The sequence below is a fragment of the Salmo salar genome, chromosome ssa16 (genome assembly GCF_905237065.1).
Source record: "Salmo salar chromosome ssa16, Ssal_v3.1, whole genome shotgun sequence".
In the NCBI taxonomy this organism is placed as follows: Eukaryota; Metazoa; Chordata; class Actinopteri; order Salmoniformes; family Salmonidae; genus Salmo; species Salmo salar.
This window is the reverse complement of record NC_059457.1, coordinates 35,394,370-35,415,395: the sequence shown is the minus strand read 5'-3', so window position 1 is coordinate 35,415,395 and position 21,026 is coordinate 35,394,370. Positions and strand designations below refer to the sequence as shown.

The 21,026-nt window shown below is 42.6% G+C and overlaps 2 protein-coding genes across 4 annotated transcripts in view; one reads left to right on the top strand and one right to left on the bottom strand.

The window, feature by feature from the left end:
• The first annotated feature begins 4,007 nt into the window (after positions 1 to 4,007).
• LOC106573645 (anoctamin-10) lies at positions 4,008 to 12,254 on the top strand. Of its 3 annotated transcripts, none has more exons than XM_014148883.2 (13): positions 4,008 to 4,161; positions 4,902 to 5,155; positions 5,561 to 5,734; positions 5,979 to 6,119; positions 6,431 to 6,550; positions 6,643 to 7,293; positions 7,555 to 7,610; positions 8,419 to 8,493; positions 8,763 to 8,927; positions 9,117 to 9,308; positions 9,531 to 9,668; positions 10,780 to 10,896; positions 10,984 to 12,251. In XM_014148883.2, the coding sequence occupies exons 2-13, from the start codon at positions 4,909 to 4,911 to the stop codon at positions 10,990 to 10,992; spliced, it is 2,085 nt and encodes a 694-aa protein (XP_014004358.1). In that variant the 5' UTR covers positions 4,008 to 4,161; positions 4,902 to 4,908; the 3' UTR covers positions 10,993 to 12,251. The 3 variants fall into 3 exon arrangements, 2 of the variants coding, with proteins under 2 accessions (XP_014004358.1, XP_014004357.1); XR_001321394.2 differs by having other exon boundaries at positions 4,025 to 4,354; positions 9,117 to 9,313; positions 10,984 to 12,254; XM_014148882.2 differs by having other exon boundaries at positions 4,026 to 4,354; positions 10,984 to 12,249.
• Positions 12,255 to 15,435: 3,181 nt separating this feature from the next.
• LOC106573646 (SNF-related serine/threonine-protein kinase) overlaps positions 15,436 to 21,026 on the bottom strand; it is a 56,384-nt gene continuing 50,793 nt past the window's right edge. The window contains exons 5-6 of the mRNA XM_014148885.2: positions 20,795 to 20,932; positions 15,436 to 20,302 (exon numbers count right to left, since the gene is read on the bottom strand). Coding sequence (XP_014004360.1) covers positions 19,081 to 20,302; positions 20,795 to 20,932 — 1,360 coding nt within the window. The 3' untranslated portion in view covers positions 15,436 to 19,080. The remainder of the gene's footprint in view (positions 20,303 to 20,794; positions 20,933 to 21,026) is intronic.

The window sequence follows — 21,026 nt, the reverse complement described above, 5'->3', positions numbered from 1 at the left end:
GTTTGGAGGAAAAAGAGGGATGCTTGCAAGCCGAAGAACACCATCCCAACTGTGAAGCACGGGGGTGGCAGCATCATGTTGTGGGGGTGCTTTGCTGCAGAAGGGACTGGTGCACTTCACAAAATAGATGACAATATGAGGAAGGAAAATTGTGTGGATACATTGAAGCAACATCTCAAGACATCAGTCAGGAAGTTAAAGCTTGGTCGCAAATGGGTCTTCCAAAATGACAATGACCCCAAGCATACTTCCAAAGTTGTGGCAAAATGGCTTAAGGACAACAAACTCAAGGTATTGGAGTGGCCATCACAAAGCCCTGACCTCAATCCTATAGAAAATTTGTGGGCAGAACTGAAAAAGTGTGTGCGAGCAAGGAGGCCTTCAAACCTGACTCCGTTACACCAGCTCTGTCAGGAGGAATGGGTCAAAATTCACCCAACATATTGTGGGAAGCTTGTGGAAAGCTACCTGAAATGTTTGACCCAAGTTAAACAATTTAAAGACAATGCTACCAAATACTAATGGAGTGTATGTAAACTTCTGACCCACTGGGAATGTGATGAAAGAAATAAAAGTTGAAATTTATCATTCTCTCTACTATTATTCTGACATTTCACATTCTTAAAATGAAGTGGTGATCCTAACTGACCTAAGACACGGAATTCTTACTCGGATTAAATGTCAGGAATTGTGAAAAACTAAGTTTAAATGTATTTGGCTAAGGTGTATGTAAACTTCCGACTTCAACTGTACGTCTAAGCTGTCCATGTTTATACCTTTAAGAAGATTCAGGAAACTCCCTTCTCTATCCCTCCCTTCTCTATCCCTCCCTTCTCTATCCCTGGAGTGTTTATGCAGCTAGAGGTCAAGCGGTAATAATACTTTTAGTAACGCTTAGTAACATTGTTGATAGCGTGTGCTCACCGAATTCACTGATGCTTAGTCTGTAGTGTCTTTCTTAAACTGGGGCATTTCCTTTTCAAATCTGTGGGAAGGTATGGAGGGAGCTGATTTAGTCTAAATGTGATTTAGACTAAATGTATAGAAATATTTGTACAAACAAAGAGAGACTGCATCTTTCCCTTTCCATCTCTCTCCTATACACTCTGGTTTGTTGTTGACATGTCAAATGAAGCGTCAGAATGAGTTGATGTTTTACTAGGTGGAAAGAGATGGAGTGAGCGAAAGATGGATGTGTATTGATGTGTAGATTGATGGAAGCATGGATGGATTTGTGTTGTCATGGATACAGAGACAGAACACTGAGGGCATGAGGCCAGTCTACCAGGTCTCCTGCTGTAGGGAGGAGCACATGGCTACAGAACGGAGCTGATAAGGACTCCACTATAGGTTTCCGTGCCGCTCTCTGCATGTAGGATGACGATCTTGCATCAGACTAAACTACAGGAGGCTTTCGGTTCAGTTCCAGGCCGATCCTCAACTGTTCTGACTAGTTTTATATCCTAAAGTTTCTATCCTTTATACCAACTTCTGCATTCCATATGTTTTTGTTCATTCCTTTATTCCCCCTTTATAATTTGTCCTTTGGTTGAATCCACTACAGATAAGCCCAAAAACTCCAAAAGTTCCTCAGGGGACCATGGAGAGAGGAGACTGACAGGGGACCATGGAGAGAGGAGACTGTGACAGGGGACTGGGGCCTCACAAAGTACATGAGTCTCAAACAGTGATTTGAACTGTTAGGTCATAACGTGTGTGTGTGTGTGTGTGTGTGTGTGTGTGTGTGTGTGTGTGTGTGTGTGTGCGCTAAGGACAAGTCCTGGGTCCACAGTCTCCTATCACCTCCATTGGGGCTTGATGGGGGTGATTTATATGCCAAGAGAGTAATTCTTCATCACATAAATATGTGTAATCCAGCATTTGCTTTACTGTATAAAATCCTCCTCCTTGCAGTAATTTAAGTGGGAGTGGGAGTGGTCTGTTTGGAACTCAGGTCAGGGTTGGGTCGTGTTCACGTTGTGTTCGGACAGAGAACTGTCAGTGAAGGATCAGTAAGATACCCTGATTAGCATCAAGAACTCATATCACAGTAGAGAATATGCACGTTGAAGACAATATTTGTACCCATGCTTATGATGATGACTTTTGTATGATGAACTTTTCACGACTTGATGAAGAACCAAATATTGTTGTGATATGTGGATGATAATGATGATAATAAGGATGCTGATGGTGTTGATGAAAATTATGATAATGGCAGTTGAGTTTGGCATGCCCCCTCCCCCCTCCTCTGTATCAACACCCACCCTAGCCTTTGACTGGACCAAGCGTCTTGCTGAGCAGGAGGGTGCCACCTTTTGGGTTAAAGTAGTATAGGCCTGTAGATATATTTTTCTATATTTATTAACAACTTGTAAGCTTTGATTCTGACAAATGAAATTCTCTGCTCAATTATGCAATAATATTGTAAAATCGGTTTAGCACATGTTTTGCCTTTGTTTTGTAATTTTAAATGTCTATGCAAATGGGGAAGTATCGGTAAATAAATGCCTTTATATTTCTGATCACTTATCATGTTTTGTTTTCAAATCAAATTTTATTGGTCACATACACATGGTTAGCAGATGTTATTGTGAGTGTAGTGAAATGCAGCTTTTTACTCTAAACCTACGATGATTTATTTTTGAATGGTCATGTTGATGTACTGAGCTGTAGATCATTATGTTATTCTTTGCCTTACTAATGGCTACTAATGAAGGTTTGATTTCCTACAGCATACAGTGGCGTGAAAAAAAATATTTGCCCCATTTTCTGATTTTCTCTATTTTTGCATATTTTCGAGACTGGTTTTTAGATCTTCAACCAAAACCTAATATTAGATAAAGGGACCTGAGTTAACAAATATAACTTTTGATCATTTTCATTTATTTTATAAAGTTATGCAACAACCAATAACTCAAAAGGTTGTGCCACCTTTAGCTGCAATGACTGCAACCAAACGTCTCTCACATCGCTGTGGAAGAATTGTGGCACACTCTTCCATGCAGAACTGCTTTAACTCAATGATATTTGAGTGTTTTCTAGCATAAATTGTTTTCAGTCCTGCCACAACATCTCAAGGGGGTTTAAGTCTGGTCTTTGACTAGGCAATTCCAAAACATTAGATTTGTTGATTTTCAGCCATTCTGATGTAAACGTGCTTGTGTGTTTTGGATCATTCTCTTGTTGCATGATCCAGCTGCGCTTCAGCTTCAGCTCCAGCTCATTGACGGATGGCTTGACATTCTCCTTCAGATTGATCCGATACAGAGCAGAATTCATGGTTCCTTCAATGATGGCAAGTCGTCCAGGTCCTGTGGCAGCAATGCATCCCTAAACCATTACACTAGCACCACCTCTGACCACCATGCTTGACCGTTGGTATAAGATTCTTACTATGGAATACATTGTTTGGTTTTCACCAGACATAACGTGACCCATGTCATCCAAAAAGTTCCACTTTTGACTAATCTGTCCATAGAACATTTTTCCAGGAGTCTTGACGATCATCCAGGTGCTTCCAGGTGCTTTTTGGCAAACTTGAGTTGACGTTTTGGACAACACTGCTCACGTTATGTTTGGTGAAAACCAAACACTGGATACCACAGTAAGAACCTCATACCAACGGTCAAGCATAGTGGTGGTAGTGTGGTGGTTTGGGGATGCTTTGCTACCTCAGGATTTGGGTGACTTGCCATCATTGAAGGAACCATGAGTTCTGCTCTGTATCTGAGAATGTATTACTTGCTAAACAAAATCTCTTTCTCTGAGCAGTTGTATTAGTATAAAATAATAGAATTTCCCAATTTTGGAGTGCATACAATATAATATTGTATTTGAATTATTTATTTTATACAGTTATTTTTGCTAATCTTTATCAATTGTGTCAATAATTTCAGACCCCACTGCATATGCAGCCTGCTGTATGTGAGTAGTTCAGTACTGTGGCGGCTATGGTCTGTGAGTCAGAGCTATGTGGGACAGTAGGACCCAGGGCGGCAGACAGACAAAGGCAGGCAGAGATGGGAGGTGCCTGTCAGGGAGGAAAAATAAACGCAGCGAGCAGAGCTCCACACCCTAAAGGGAAGGAGAAGTTTCCCTGCATTCCTGTCCTGCAACTCAACTCTGAATCAACCATCTGCAAGGACAGATCCGTAGTGTGTAAGTGTGTGTGTGTGTTTAGGTCTGTGTTCAGGACCCCTGACCAGGCCCCATCTTTATTTCAGGACAACTGTGTGTATATGTTGGTGTGTGTGTTGTCTGTGCGATTGTGTGTGTTCAAACATCACACTGGAGGGGGTGTGGGCCAGCTATCCACATACGCCTATTGACCTATACCTCAGCGCCCTGTCAGGTACCGTACACTCCTTCATACACTCTCATTAGTCTTTACCTCCCTCCCTCCTCTATCTAGCTTTCACTTTCTTCCTCTCGGCCTTGATGTTACACGTTATATCTCTGTTTTCAGAGGCAGAGTCCATAGGAAGTTACTTATCTGCTCAGATGCTGCTACCACACTGCTGTTGCTCTCTGCGGTTCCTTCTTGACGCACAACATAATTAAAGAGACAGTGAGGTGAAGCACTTAGAGCCAAGCACAAAGAAGACGATGTACTCCAGCCGGCCTGGCCCCTTGTTTCTGTTGATAACGTCTATCTCTGGCTACTGCTGCCCTCCTATGTTGCCTCAGTGTTCACAACTTCAGATCTCTGCCATCTGGTCATTCCTCTCTATGTTTTACTGCTACCCTGTCCTCTCAGCATCACATGCAAATTGGCCTGCTCTCTAACCTACAGCCGCAACCTTCTATGGCCATTTGAACTCTCCATGTAAATGTGTGGATTACAGGGTGTATAAATATATTACAGATGATGAACCAGGTAACACACTGCCTCTCTACAGGGATACGATGACATCACTAGGTGATAAAGGTGAAGGCCACAGGGAGACAACGGCATTGCTGGGTAATGAAGATGAAGGCTCCGTCCAAACACAGACGAAGGTCCTGAACCAGGGCTCCTGGACGCAGGTCAGCTGTCCCTGCTGTGTGTCTGAGCAGGTGGAGCCCCTGGTCCTCATCCAGCTGTCAGACAACATCCAGCCCGTCACCAAGAGGTGGCTCATCTCCCTGATCGAGGTGTCCGAGAGAGACGGAGGTGAGAGGTCAGGTCAGATAGGGTCAGCAGCAGATCAGACGTCTTAAATCTTTGTGTTTTGTTCCAGCTCAGTACTATTGAGTATTAACCCAATCTGATTCAGCAGATTCACCTGGGCTTCATGATTAGTTTATTAGTTGAGTCTCTTGTTACAAAGTAGTGCACGTACATCCAGTGACTGCTTTATTAACGTCGGTTAAGCCTGACGAAGACCTTTGAGTCAAAATGTTGCACAATACAACTGCGGGAGCATTCATCAGTGTGCAGGTATCTAAGTTTATTAGCTGAATCAGGTGTCAGTCATTACCGGGCTGAAACTGAAGATTGTAGGACAACACCCTCAAAGAACACTGCAGTAGAGGCAAGGAGAATATGGTTGAACCCCTGTCTTCCTCCCTGGACTAGGCGCAGCGTTGCTGGCCCACCCTGGAGAGGATGAGTGTGGGGATGTGATTGTGGTATCTGCTCCTCGCTGCACCCTCCTCAGAGCCACAGAGGACCTGGGTCTGTGTAAGAAATACCACAATGGAGACATGGTTGCTTTCTCCTACAATGACAGAGACAACTTCAGCGATGTTGGTAAGAATGTTGGTAATCGGCAGGGAAAGAGTAGAGGGATAGTTACGGTAATAGCAGTTACTAACACGACTAGGCAAGTTGAAATTCAACTTGTTGTGTAGATCTTCAGCACCCAATACATCTTCTGTAGGAATACAATCAACACATTCACTGTGGAAATAAACTGTAGTAATAAAGATCAAATCAAATCTGAAATGTAATATATATGACAGTCTTGATTGACGCCTGTCCTCTGTGTTACCAGATGACATGCAGGAGTTCCTGACGCTAGCGGAGCGTCAGTACATAGTCAAGTATGAGCTGGACTTTCTAAGGGCCCAGAAGGGGCAGAAAATCCCTGGAGTCCCTGAGTCTCAGGGGGTCCTGAAGGCCAGGGAGAACATATGTGAGTCTCTACTGTGTGGGTGTGTGTGTGCGTGCGTGCGTTTATCCGTGTCCTTGTGTATTAGATATTCTGTTTACCTCAGCATTTTCTGTTCTCTTTGTCATTATTTTGCTTAGCTAAGCTGCTCTGCAGCAGAGCAGAGCACCACCTCTGGTTGATCATTTCTGTGCTCTCTCCTGTCCTCTCTTACTGCTCTGAGATCTGTCTCTGAGAACTACAACACACTGTCCCTTACATATGCTGGATAGCGTTAACAGTGTAATGCATTACTGCCGAGCTTCTAGCCCAGCCCTCCTGTCTCTATATTGTAGGTCAGAAGCTAGAGAAGGCGGGAGTGATAAAGGACATCTTCCCTCTGCATGACAAGCAGAGACTGACAGACCTGTGCAGAAACTGGTACTCTGGGAAGCAGATATGGGGACAGCCTCTTGGTAAACAACAACAACATAAATATAAACATAGACACACGTACACAAACTTGTATTCCTTTATCCTACTAATGGTCTCTCTGTCCTTTATGCAGACTCTATCCAAGCCTACTTCGGAGGCACCATGGGGTTTTACTTCAGCTTTCTGGACTTCTACACCTGGGCCCTGGTGCCCCCTGCTATCCTAGGCCTGGTGCTGTCCTTTCTGTTGCCTGGAGGTGGATCAGGAGCTGGGGTTGTGAAGGAGCACGTTGGGGAGGGGGTGGTTGAGGGGGTGGTAGAGGTGGACGACAGCCCCTCGGTCAGCGGTCACATGGTACAGGCCGTGTTCAGCATGTTGTGGTCCACGCTGGTCTTGGAGTTCTGGAAGCGACGCAGCTCCTCCCTCTCCCACCGCTGGGGCTTGCTGCACCTGGCCGAGCGCTTCGCTGAGCCCCGCCCTGGTTTCCACGGCACCCTGGGGATCAACCCTGTGACCGGGCGGCTGGAGCCCCTGTTCCCGGAGTGGCAGAGGCAGCTGCGTGTAGGCCTGGTGTCTGTGCCCCTGGTGGGGTTCTTCCTGGGGATGGTGGTGCTGGGTATGACAGGGTTCTACCACGGAGAGGCACTGGCACAGGGCTTCCATCAGGACAGCGGCTCCCTGTTCTCTGGAGCTCTGCTCTACCTGCCCTCTGTGGCTCACATCGTCTACACCAACATGCTGGGGAATGTGTACCGCACTGTGGCCATGCAACTCACTGAGTGGGGTGAGAAAGGGCACTGGGTGATGGAGAGGGAGATGGGTTAGATAGGGAGGAGGTGAAAAAGAAGCAGATTGAGAAGAGGGAGAGAGACAATAAGTTTGATGTTGATAAATAATTGTGGTAGGGGGTAAAATGTTTGTGAAAACAGAGCAAAGTTCACCGAAGGGCATAGGCTAATAGAATCATACAGAATGCAATTGGATACAAGGTGTCACAGATTGTTTGTCTGTAACACCTGAAAATCTGTTTATTTTCTTCTTGTAGAAAACCACAGAGAGGAGTCCTCCTTCCAGAACCATCATACCACCAAAGTCCTCCTGGTCAGTCCCACTCGTCCTTCCCCATCTGTCAGTTTATTCCTCTCCTTCCTCTTCCTCCTTCTCCTCCTCCAGCTCCTCCTCCTTCTCCTATCCCTCTGGTCCTCTCTCTCTCTGTTCCTACAGAATATCTAAATCTGTTGCAATAGTCCCTGGTGCAGAGCTAAATGTATTCTGATACAGGTAGGTGTAGTGTGCAGATAGTATCATCTGTGTATGTATAAGCAGATGTGGGAGCCATTCCTTAGTGAGATGCAAATCAGATACAGTAAACAGGATATGTATTCAGTGTTTCCCATATATGCATTTAGCAGCGGCGGTGTGCTATTTTACCATCCCAAATCATTTTCAGTAAAATGTTTTCAGTGTGAACTTAAATGACTAGATATACTAGATATAAACTAGATATAAAGTATGTAGAAAATATAATGGAGCAATTTATTTAAAAATTAGATCACCTCTGGGAACTAACAATCGCCAAAATAAAAACGTTGTCATGGGGCCCCCATTGATTTTGTTATATTTGAGTCCCCCAGATAGCAAAAGAACATGGCATAAGCCATGGCAAAAATGTGTACAATTGCAGAAAACTAGCTTTAAAACTCTGAAATGTTCTCTCAGCCCCATGGAAAAATGTGTAGAATTGCAGAAAATGTGCTTTAAAACTGTTAAATGTTTTCTCAGCCCTATGGCAAAATATGTAGAATTGCAGGAAACCAGCTTTAAAACTATAAAATGTTCTCAGCCCCATGGCAAAATGTGTAGCATTGCTGGAAATTAGCTTTGAAACTGCAAAATGTCTCTTTTTCAGTTCACTTTCTTCAACTATTTTGCTGTGCTATTTCACATTGCCTTCTACAAACAAGACCTTCCACTTCTAAGGAAGGTAAGAGATTTTAGCTGGGCAGCACTGTTTGTTTATGACTGGCCAGAGGAAATGATATACAATGTAACAGTAAAAATAGCTAATGTAAATACATGTTTTCTTGAGCTGTGCAACAGAACACATCATGTTCTCTCTGTGTGCAGTATGTACTGCACCTAAAGTAATTGATCACAGTGTGGGTGGGGGTGCGTGGGTGTGGGTGCGTGCGCGAGTGCGTTTGTATACAGCAGGTATCTTTGTGTGTGTTTACCATCTGTCTGTGTACACAGAGGCTTGCGTCTCTGCTAATCGTGACCCAACTGGTGAACCAGTGTACAGAGGTGGTGGTGCCGTTCATAGTGGACCGCTTCTTCAGTGGTCCTCAGAAGAAGCAGCAGGAGGATGACCCAGATGTGGACAAACTCAGAGCCCAGAGAAGCCTGCCCCCTTTTCCAGTAAGTCCATGTAAAATGTTTTTGTGTTTGAATGTTTTCCTCTGTTTCTCTTCATTGTGCTCGTCTGACTTTCTTTGTATCTGTGCCGCAGGGGGTTGAATTAAAGTTGGGTGTATTTGCATTTGTACTGTATGTGACTAAATGTTATGTTTTGGTGTGTAATTTATCGCATCTGTCACTATGTTTCAGGGCCTATTTGCTGAGTACATTGAGTTGCTGGTGCAGTTTGGGTATTTGAGTCTGTTCTCCTGTGTGTACCCGCTCACCGCCGTCCTCCTGCTCCTCAACAACGTCACAGAGATCAGAGCAGACGCATACAAGATCTGTAAACTGTTCCGTAAACCCTTCTCAGCCCCTGTGTCCAACATAGGAGTGTGGCAGGTCAGGTAGTTTTTAAGAGAGGGAATGTGAAAATGTGAACAGAGAGCGCATTTTACTGCAGATGGAAATTAGCCATGTAGCTAAATCTGGTGAATAAATACATGTGGTTAATGTAATTTTCAAATCAGTGCCTATCCATGTCGCTGTACACATGTGTCTGTCTTTGCTCCTGTCCTTGTATGTGCCTGTAACTATATTTATGTATGCCTTTGTATATTTCAGACAGCGTTTGAGGTTCTGGGGTTTGTTTCAGTCATGTCTAACTGCTGGCTGTTGCTACTGTCTCCTCGGGTCCGGGAGTTCTGTCTGGAGGGAGGGATTAGCGGCAGAAACATCATACTCTTCGCCATCCTGGTCGAGGTACAGTATGATTATAGTACAGTTCAGTATCTTGCTCATAACAGTTGTCTTATTCATAGCATATTACTATGTCATTATCTGCCCAACTGACATATGCTGTATGTACACTGAGTATAAAAAACATTAGGAACATCTTGCTCTCAAGAACAGCCTCAATTAATCTGGGCATGGACTCCACAAGGTGCTGAAAGTGTTCCGCAGGGATGCTGGCCCATGTTGACTCCAATGTTTCCCACAGTTGTGTCAAGTTGGCTGGATGTCCTTTGGGTGGTGGACCATTCTTGATACACACGGGAAACTGTTGAGTGTGAAAAACCCAGCAGTGTTGTAGTTTTTGACACAAACCGATGCGCCTGCCACCTACTAACATACCCCGTTCAAAGGTACTTACATTTTTTGTCTTGCCCATTCACCCTCTGAAAGGCATACATACACAATCAATGTCTCAGTTGTCTGAAGGCTTAAAAATCCTTCTTTATTCTGTGTCTTCCCCTTCATCTACATCTAAGTGGATTTAACAAGTGAGGTCAATTAGGGACCATAGCATTCACCTCGATTCACCTGGTCAAATCAAATTAAATGTTATTTGTTACATGCGCCAAACACAACAGGAGAAGACCTTACAGTGAAATGCTTACTTACAAGTCCTTAACCAACAATTCAGTTTTAAGAAAATACCAAATAAAAAGTAAGGGATAAGAATAACAAATAATTAAAAGAGCAGCAGTAAATAACAATAGTGAGGCTATATACAGGGGGTACTGGTACAGAGTCAATGTGCGGTGGCACCGGTGTCAAGGTAATTGAGGTAATATGTACATGTAGGTAGAGTTATTAAAGTGACTATGCAAAGATAATAACAGAGTATAGCTGCAGCATACCGGGGGGGGTAGTAATGCAAATAGTCTGGGTAGCCATTTGATTAGCTGTGCAGGAGTCTTATGGCTTGGGGCTAGAAGCAATTTAGGAGCCTCTTGGACCTAGACTTGGCACTAAGGTACCGCTTTCCGTGCAGTAGCAGAGAGAACCGTCTGTGACTAGGGTGGAGGTGTTCTTCATGTATACTAATTCTTAGTGTATATGTGTGTTTGTTTGTTTGTTTGTTTGTCAGCATGTCCTGATCCTGGTCAAGATGATTCTTGCTTTTATGATCCCAGACGAACCAGACTGGGTCAGAATCAAGAGGGAACAGATTGAGTTTCACTCCATGCAAGCTCTTGGGCAGCAGGTGAGAGAATAATCATTATAGAAAAGCCCTGACCTTACTGTAACAATCAAGTGTCTGACAATCAAACATGTCCCTTTGACTTTACAGAAGCTATAAAGGTTGTGGAACCCCCAGTGGTGGAAAAGTACTCAATTGTCATACTAGCGTAAAAGTAAAGATACCTTAACAGAAAATGGCTCAAGTAAAAGTGAAAGTTACCCAGTAAAATACTACTTGAGTAAAAGTCTAAAAGTAACTGGTTTTAAATGTACTTAATTACAGTGGTGGAAAAAGTACTACATTGTCATACTTGAGTAAAAGTACAAAGTAAAAGTAAATGCTGTACATCAAATTCCTTATATTAAGCAAACTAGCCGGCACTATTTTCGTATTATTTTGAATTACGGACAGAAAGTGGCACACTCCAACACTCAGACATAATTTACAAACACAGTAGTTGTGTTTTGTGAGTCCGCCAGATCATAGGCAGTAGGGCTGACAAAGTGTTATATTGATAGGTGCCATGATTCTGCTTGAGCATTCTAATTGTAACGAGTACTTTTGTGTGTCAGTACATTATTTTCTTTAGGAATGTAGTGGAGTAAAAGTAGTCAAAAATATGAATGGTGAAGTACAGAGACCCCAAAAAACTACTTAAGTAGTACTTAAAAGTATGTTTACTTAAGTACTTTACACCACTGGGAACCCCTGAGGGGAAGTCCATAATCTCCTGTTGCCCTTCAAATGTTGGTCTGGACCTGGGGGCTCATTAGAATCAGCTGCCATGTCGATGACGGAGAGGAGGATCCAAAGAGATGTCTGTCTGACCTCTAAACCTAAATCCTGGAGCCAGCCAGAGTCTGCCCTGAGAAGTTCTGTCAGTCTCAGTATCTCCCCCTGGAGGACCGCTCTAGTCATAACTAGAGAAGTCTCTCATGTCATGGGAGATAGCAGGAGAGTCAAACTAATTTTGCCCCGGGGGCCATTCGGTCTTCAACGAGGTCCGGAGAGCTGCACTGAAAATGTGCTATATTTCCTCACTGTCAAAAAGTGCAAAAAATACTTCTCCATTGTTTTTGAAAATGTTGATACTCCTTGTCTGTTTAGCTTTCATATCGGTGATTTTTAGGAAGCTGGACACACTCAAGAAACTGTAAGAATGTAGGCCCATTAGCATTTCTACACAGTTTTAATGTTGTTTTAGTCATTTTAAAGTATAATGAGTTTGATTCCCCCTAAAAAATATATAATAATATTTTTTTTAATAATATATATACAGTACCAGTCAAAAGTTTGGACACATCTATATATTTTAACTTTTTTCTACATTGTAGAAAATAGTAAAAATAAAGAAAAACCCTTGAATGAGTATGTGTGTCCAAACTTTTGACTGGTACTGTGTGTGTATATATATATATATATATATATATATATATATATATATATATATATTGTTACGTTACAGCCTTATTATAAAATGGATTACATATTTTTTTCCTCATCAACCTACACACATTACCCCATAATGACAAAGCAAAAGCAGGTTTTTAGACATTTTTGCACATTTATAAAAAAAGTATTCAGACTCTTACCTCAGTACTCTGTTGAAGCACCTTTGGCAGCGATTACAGTCTCGAGTCTTCTTGGGTATGACGCTAAAAGCTTGGCACACCTTTATTTGGGGAGTTTCTCCCATTCTTCTCTGCAGATCCTCTCAAGCTCTGTCAGCTTAATGGGGAGCGTCGGACACCGATCAAGTTCTAGAAACCTCTCACGGATGATCAATGGAAACAGGATGCACCTGAGCTCAATTTCTAAAAACCTGTTTTTGCTTTGTCATTATGGGATATTGTCTGTAGATTTATGAGGATAACATGTAATTTAATACATTTTAGAATAAGGCTGTAACGTAACAAAATGTGGAAAAAGTCAAGGGGTCTGACTACTTTCCGAATGCACTGTATATGTCAACCCCCCCCCCAAAAAAAATTTGCATGCGCCGAATATCTATCTATCTATTTCTCTCTCGCTATATATATATATATATATATATATATATATATTTTTTTTAAAACATTTTTTTTTTTACATTTTTTTTTTTTACTTAAACCACCCGCGGGCCGGATAGGAACCTTTCGCAGGCCGGATCCATTCCGTGGGCCATATATTTGACATCCCTGTACTAGAGTGAGAGGCGAGGCACTGATGATGAAGGAAAGCCGAAGCGCAAGAGCTAAGAGCTTTTGTACATTGTGTTAATGCAGCTTCAGCATAAGTGTGTTTGAGACTTCTTGAAATATTGGGTAGCTTTGGACTTTATTGTGTGTGTGGAACATACTGTGCAAGTATTTCATTTGCTGTATAATCACACAAGTGCAAATATGCATATAATTTTGTACATTTGTTCCCGACAGTGTGTTCCACGTACACTTTTAGGAAGAAAGGTGCTATCTAGCCTAAAAGGTATCTTCGGCTGCCCCATAGGAGAACCCTTTGAATAACTATTTTTGGTTCCATGTAGAAACCTTTTGGGTTCTACCTGGAACCAAAAAGGGTTCTTCTATGGGGACTTCCAAAGAACCCTTTTTGAACTCTTTTTTCTAAGTGTGTACTTTCACATTATGTGTGTTATGTTATACGCTTCAGGCACATTGCAACACCACTGAAAGCACTTGATATCACATATCTGTGTACTTTTATTTGAAGATGACTATATTTAAACATATGGATTGATGATGAGCTTGATGTTGGTATATGTTATGTATTACATGTGCATTATCTGTATCTTTTAAAAAGGAAGATTTCAGAACAGATGCAGTGTTGGATGAATGGTAACAGCTGGGTTGATGGTTGTGTTTGACTAAATAAACTAAACATACTTAATCATCCAAAAAGGTACTGAAATTCCTTTTGATGTATTTTTATAATTTGACTGGCTAAAAATGAAAACCATGACCGCTTCAGAGGAATAATTCTTGGTTGATAATCTCTACAGCACATACATTTGAAGTCGGAAGTTTACATACACCTTAGCCAAATACATTTAAACTCGGTTTTTCACAATTCCTGACATTTAGTCCTTGTAGAAATTCCTTGTCTTAGGTCAGTTAGGATCACCACTTTATTTTAAGATTGTGAAATGACAGAATAATAGTAGAGAAAATGATTTATTTTATTTCTTTCAAGCTTCCCACAATATGTTGGGTGAATTTTGGCCCATTCCTCCTGACAGAGCTGGTGTAACTGAGTCAGGTTTGAAGGCCTCCTTGCTCGCACACACTTTTTCGGTTCTGCCCACAAATTTTCTATAGGATTGAGGTCAGGGCTTTGTGATGGCCACTCCAATACCTTGACTTTGTGGTCATTTTGCGACAACTTTGGAAGTATGCTTGGGGTCATTGTCCATTTGGAAGACCCATTTGCAACCAAGCTTTAACTTCCTGACTGATGTCTTGAGATGTTGCTTTAATATAGCCACATAATTTTCCTACCTCATGATGCCATCTATTTTGTGAAGTGCACCAGTCCCCCTTGCAGCAGCAAAGCACCCCCACAACATGATGCTGCCACCCCCGTGCTTCACGGTTGAGATGGTGTTCTTCGGCTTGCAAGCCTCCCCCTTTTTCCTTCAAACATAACGATGGTCATTATGGCCAAACAGCTCTATTTTTGTTTCATCAGACCAGAGGACATTTCTCCAAAAAGTACGATCTTTATCCCCATGTGCAGTTGCAAACCGTAGTCTGTTCTTTTTTTAATGCCGGTTTTGGAACAGTGGCTTCTTCCTTGCTGAGCGGCCTTTCAGGTTATGTCGATATAGGACTCATTTTTACTGTGGATATAGATACTTTTGTACCTGTTTCCTCCAGCATCTTCACAAGGTCCTTTGCTGTTGTTCTGGGATTGATTTGCACTTTTCGCACCAAAGTACGTTCATCTCTAGGAGACAGAACGCGTCGCCTTCCTGAGCGGTATGACGGCTGCGTGGTCCCATGGTGTTTATACTTGCATACTATTGTTTGTACAGATGAACGAGGTATCTTCAGGCGTTTGGAAATTGCTCCCAAGAATGAACCAGACTTGTGGAGGTCTAAAAAAAAAATTCTGAGGTCTTGGCTGATTTCTTTTGATTTTCCCATGATGTCAAGCAAAGAGGCACTGAGTTTGAAGGTTGGCCTTGAAATTCATCCACAGGTACACCTCCAACTGACTCAAATTATGTCAATTAGCCTAACAGAAGCTTCTAAAGCCATGACATTATTTTCTGGAAATTTCCAAGCTATTTAAAGGCACAGTCAACTTAGTGTATGTACATTTCTGACCCACTGGAATTGTGATACAGTAAATTATAAGTGAAATAATCTGTCTGTAAACAATTGTTGGAAAAATGACTTGTGTCATGCACAAAGTAGATGTCCTTACCGACTTGCCAAAACTATAGTTTGTTAACAAGAAATTTGTGGAGTGGTTGAAAAACGAGTTTTAATGACTCCAACCTAAGTGTATGTGAACTTCCGACTTCAACTGTAACCCTTAAATCACCACATCACAACACCGTGACTGGTTTAATCCACTTTAATAAAAAAATTAAAAAATAAATGAATGTCATCGAGACATAGTCATAGTTTAAATCAGGGTCAATGGGCCGACAGACAGATGGACACACCTCAGTCAGCTGACTCCAGGCCAGGTGTGGAGGAGGACCAGACAGCCGGTTGGTGGAATCCGAGGCCCACCCCCGTCCAATGACAGAAGAGGAAAGAAGACAGGGGAGGTGGAGTTGGAGTGTTCATATCCTATATGTGCCAGCTGAGGTTAGTGCTCTGTGTCCATCACTACACTCTTCTCTTCCACAACGAGGGGGCTGAGACTACGCCATTCATTCTGCTCTCATTCAGTAGCATGGGATTTCCGTGTACCACTGTTCCATGGTTCCTACGGGCATTCCACTGATGGGAAAGAACACAGCTTTCTGAAGACACTCGTACTGTAACACTCTCCAATAACATTTGTTCCTTGCATAATAGCTAGTTCCCATCTAGACTAGAGTAGGATTTCTGATTTGATCAAGCTGTATCTCTTACAGTAGAAAACACTAGACAAACAAAATGTATACACAAATCACAAGGCAAATCCAACAACATTTTACAGGTATCCTCACCCATACGAAAAAAAAAACATTTCAATATATTTAACGTAAAGTAAAATGTATTTCAAATACATGTAGCTACATTTGCATCTTCACTAAAATGCATGTAATGCCTGACAGTATTCCAGAGATGCATGGCTATGACATCTAGTCTACAGGGTGTCAAAGTGGTTCCTAATTGGGCTTCTTAAACTTCTATTTTGTATTGATCAACGGAGAATAATGTTGGGCCACCAAGCCAAAACTTTGGCAGTGATATAATTTAAATTGTGATGGTGAGTACAAAAAAACATTTGATTTCACCTAATTATTACATTCTGTCATAAAGAGCACATGTTCAACTTCATAAAAAATATGTTTTCCCCATAAAAAAACAAACAGACTATTAGTAAGTGCCACTCTTCAGCTTAATTAAATAATAAAAACATTGGGCACTAGGCTGTTTTTATTATTATAAAATGTTTTATCAATTCAAACAAAAACCATACATCATACAACTCTCCACAATATGTCAAAGTGTAGGTATAGGTCTTGTGCTTCCAATGAGTGGTATCATAGCGGCTCTACAGAGGATGGTTAGTGGTGTTATGGTGCGTTCGTAACCTATTGGGAATTTACCAAATCTGGGAAAAATCCACTTGAATGGCCCTCCAACTGGTAACTACTAGTTAAATCAGCCATAAATCCCCTTGTGACAGGGGGATTGGAAGCTTTATTCATATTGAAAATCAGATTTATTGAATTATCCTTGTGGTCTATATCAATGGCACTTAATTTCATATAACAGGCTTTTACAATTCAATAGTGGTGCATAATTTCTACTTATTAACATATACAAGGGACGCAAAAAGGCACTATTTTCATGGAACGACCCAGCACACGTTAAATTCTGCCTGTAGGACATTGTTGCAATGCTCTCATCAAGTTTGTTTGTTTATTTGTCATATGCACATTCACTGACCGATAATGTATCATGTTTGTAGGTATTTTTGTAGTCATTTAAATGCATTTATATGCATGTTAGTGCTTTTGGTATGTGTCAAGTACAATAAATGCATTTTGACAAAATAGACTGTGTAATGGTGGCAGCCTATTAGAAGACTTGGAGGTGTGGCTTAGTCTTAGTGCTTTTTGGCCTCTCGTGACAAACTGACATGGCACTTAATGTGTTATGTTGTGTTCTGTGCTTAAAGGTTAAGATTGTAGACTGACAGTTCTGCAGTCTTAATGAGACTCATATAAGTGCATGAGAGACCAAAGAGCCTACTAAAGCTTCATTGTTAAGACAGTCACCATTTTGTTACAATATGATTAGGCTTTTTTTATGTTTGCCATACATTTTAATAAAAAAATATATTTCTTACAAATACATTTAAATGCATGTTGGAATATATTTAACAAAACACTTCCAAATAAATGTCAAAATATATTCTAAAACACAACTTTAATGTATTTCAGAATGCATTTTGAAATACTTTAAATACATTGTCTGATGACTTTAACATATATTGTGATATACATTTTATACACATTGATATAAACATTTTAAATATATTCTGTAATTTATGTTGGAATGTATTTAAAATGTATTGAATAAATAAAAATACATTATTTGGCCAATTTAAAAAATTTCACATGTATCCTAAATAATTTATCAAAACATATATTTTAAATGTATTTTTTTCTTCGTATGGGCAATCATGAGACTCATGATCACTCCTGATTAATTCTGTCACACTTAGAACACAAAACAATAGTTATAATCACACACCTCTCTTCTACGACAAAAAACCCCAAAACATTATGATAAAAGAGTTCAATAGCATTTGTAAGAATAATGATAAAGTACATATACATAAACAATCTGGAAGACCTGCATTTACTTAGTTGATACCATATCATATATATATTTTTTAAGTCTCCATTATGAAACTCTGTCCAAAAATGTTTCTCTCCCTGGGTGTTGCTCTTACCGTCAGTTTAGATCCCAAGTCTTGCTACTGTAACACACGTGATATGAACCATGGAATGCCACGGGTCCTAACGCAGACCCTGATTTGGAAGTTTGCAGGCGGGGCTACCTCATCACGTGACTGTGAGCAACCAAGCCCGACAAGTCCACTACATTCACCCCCCTTTGACCTCCTCCCCCACGAGAGATCGCCTCACGTTGGGCGCCAATGTAACATGCAGGATATCATCCCGGGTCTCCCACGGGAGCAACCAACGTCTTCGACCATTAGACCAAGAGGAAATTCCCCCTTGGTCCAAGGTCAGACACTGGTTTTCAAGTTCGCAAGCGGGGCTACTTCATCATGTGACCATGAGCAACGCTGCCCAACAATGCACCCACATTAGTGCACCAACAATGTCACTGACGTAAGTAACCCCCAGCATTAAATGATACCATGCTTCCAGCTACACTGTCAAGAGCATCATCACACCTTCCATCAGGCCGCAAGCTGAGCTAACGTAGCATGGCACCTGAGGCCTGGAGTGTAGCTTTCACCTATACATTATGCATCATCTTACACATTCCAATTATAGCACTGTACTAGCAGGCCTCAGAGGGACAACATACCATATGCTAAAATGGGCTCAGTTCTAGATAAGCTAGTACAAAATGAAAAGCTATGATTCAAGGGCAAATAAAATAGCAATCAATACAAAGCTACAGTATATAGTGATAGTCTAAGAAGACCACACAAAAAGCATTTTCTATAGTCCAGTACATAGCAGCACAATGAGGTCCAGTTTTTGTCTCACAAAGGAAGCAGCAGTAGATGATAAGTATAAAGAGGTCAGGGTGGGGGCTACACAGGTCTAACTACAATTGGCTGGAACGTGTCTGAGGTCACAGTATGATCATTCAGTTTAGCTCAGACGTTCAGATAGGCTACATACTGTCTGCACCAGTGTGTTGTGTTGAAGTAGATGGAACAGTGACAGGGTCTGGGCCTGGTGTGAGGGTGTCTGGAGTGATGCCCATTCCTACCCCTTGGCAGGGGATAGAGTGAGTAATGTGGGAGGTATAGGGTATCTACAGGTGGCCCTGCCTACAGTACATGGCAGCAGTTGTACTGGGCGAAGGGCAGGAGTTTCTCCTTGGAGGTGGGCTGGATGTTGAAGGACAGGGCCTTCTCACAGAGAGGGAACTGCAGCAGGCGGTCTCTCAGGTTCACGTTCTTCCCCTTCCCAGGATCCAGTCTGAACGTAGGGTCTGTCCCCATCTCCCTGGGCCCAAGGCGACCCTGTGGTGCATTGTGGGATCTCTCTAATTGAAGCTCCTCCGGAGTGTCCCCTTCAGACTCCCCACCAGGCCCTCCCACCTTGCGGGTCGTCTCCACGCCGTCGGAGCCCTGGTCCACACAGTGGTTATGGGGGAGAGCGCGGGGTGAGGCGCCTGGGGTGGACCCCCCACCCTGCACCAGGAGCTTAGGCTTGGACTCTGTGATGTTGTTGTTTTTAAGAATAGCATCTTCCCCTTCTATGATGTCTGGGCTGGGAGTTTCCTGTTGCCCACAACACTGCACCCCACCGAGGCCAGGCAGGTATGAAGGGTGAGCTTTAGGGCTGATCAAACTACCATTAATTGGCTGGTCTGAAGTCAAATGACTACCTAGCCTCAGTAGGTCACATGACATGTCTCCTTCCTCCATGGGCTTCTCCCCTGACTCCATCGTACCCTGTTCCTGTTCCTGTCTGGCTGCCACCTGGTCAGGCTCCATCTCTCTGCTGTGGCTAGAAACCCTGGCCTGCAGCTCCCTGTCCCACTCCTCCCTCTCTGTCTCCAGTGCCTCCACCACTGAGGTGGCCAACAGGCCTGTTTCCTCTCCCTGACCTGGGACTACTCTGACTGGGCTCTGTGGAGCCTCTGGAGCTGTGAGCATGGGACTAGACTGTTCTGTAGACACAGTGGTTGATACCAAGCCTATTATATGAGGCAGTGTTTGAATATTATGAAGTCCAACATGTGGTTTGCCTGTCTCTTCCGCCTCATCTTCCTCCTCCTCTTCCTCTTCACAGATGAGCTGCAGGGCTCCCAGGTTCTTGACCTGCCGAGGTTCATCAGGGGGTGAAGGGCGCAGGGTGAGCCCCAGGCAGGGCTCTGTGCTGTACTCAGGGAAGGGGCTCTCTGTGTGACTTGGCTGTGGCTGATGCAGCAGGGGCCTGTGGCTCAGGAAGTCCCCAGCATCAGACACGCCTCGGCGGGGACAGCCAGCCAGCAGGCCATGGAGCCCCCTCTGCTCCAGATCCAGAGGCTCAGACCGCGGCCTCCTGTAGAAGAGAAAGATATATTAGAAATTAGTGGAGTTCATGATCAGCTAGTTGCATTTTTACTATGACTGACTGACTGACTGCACTGTGTGCCTTTATGAATCATTGAATCATTGTGACGGACTGACTGCACTGTGTGCCTTTGTGAATCATTGTGACTGACTGACTGCACTGTGTGCCTTTATGAATCATTGTGACGGACTGACTGCACTGTGTGCCTTTGTGAATCATTGTGACTGACTGCACTGTGTGCCTTTATGAATCATTGTGACGGACTGACTGCACTGTGTGCCTTTGTGAATCATTGTGACTGACTGACTGCACTGTGTGCCTTTGTGAATCATTGTACCTGACTGACTGCACTGTGTGCCTTTATGAATCATTGTGACGGACTGACTGTGTGCCTTTGTGAATCATTGTACCTGACTGACTGCACTGTGTGCCTTTATGAATCATTGTGGCTGACTGTACTAAACGAATGCTGAGTCTTACTGGAGTTGTGGTGGCTCGGCCCATGAACTGTCGACTTTGGGGATCTCGCTGGGCTGCTCCTGCTTGTCTCTCAGGATGCGCTCCCCCAGCAGGTAATATGTGGCTGTGATGTGGTTGTATTGATCCGCTTCTAGAGCCCTGGGTGTAACACAATGACACACAATTTTGTTTAAATTTAGAATAGAATATTTAAAAACAACCACATTTCAGAACTGCATCCACAAATGCATAT

Coding starts and splice junctions, on each gene's coding strand:
- LOC106573645 (XM_014148883.2), top strand. CDS start 4,909: ATGACATCACTAGGTGATAAAGGTGAAGGCCACAGGGAGACAACGGCA. Junction 8,494..8,762: donor ACCTTCCACTTCTAAGGAAG/GTAAGAGATTTT, acceptor CTGTGTACACAG/AGGCTTGCGTCTCTGCTAAT. Junction 8,928..9,116: donor GAAGCCTGCCCCCTTTTCCA/GTAAGTCCATGT, acceptor ACTATGTTTCAG/GGCCTATTTGCTGAGTACAT.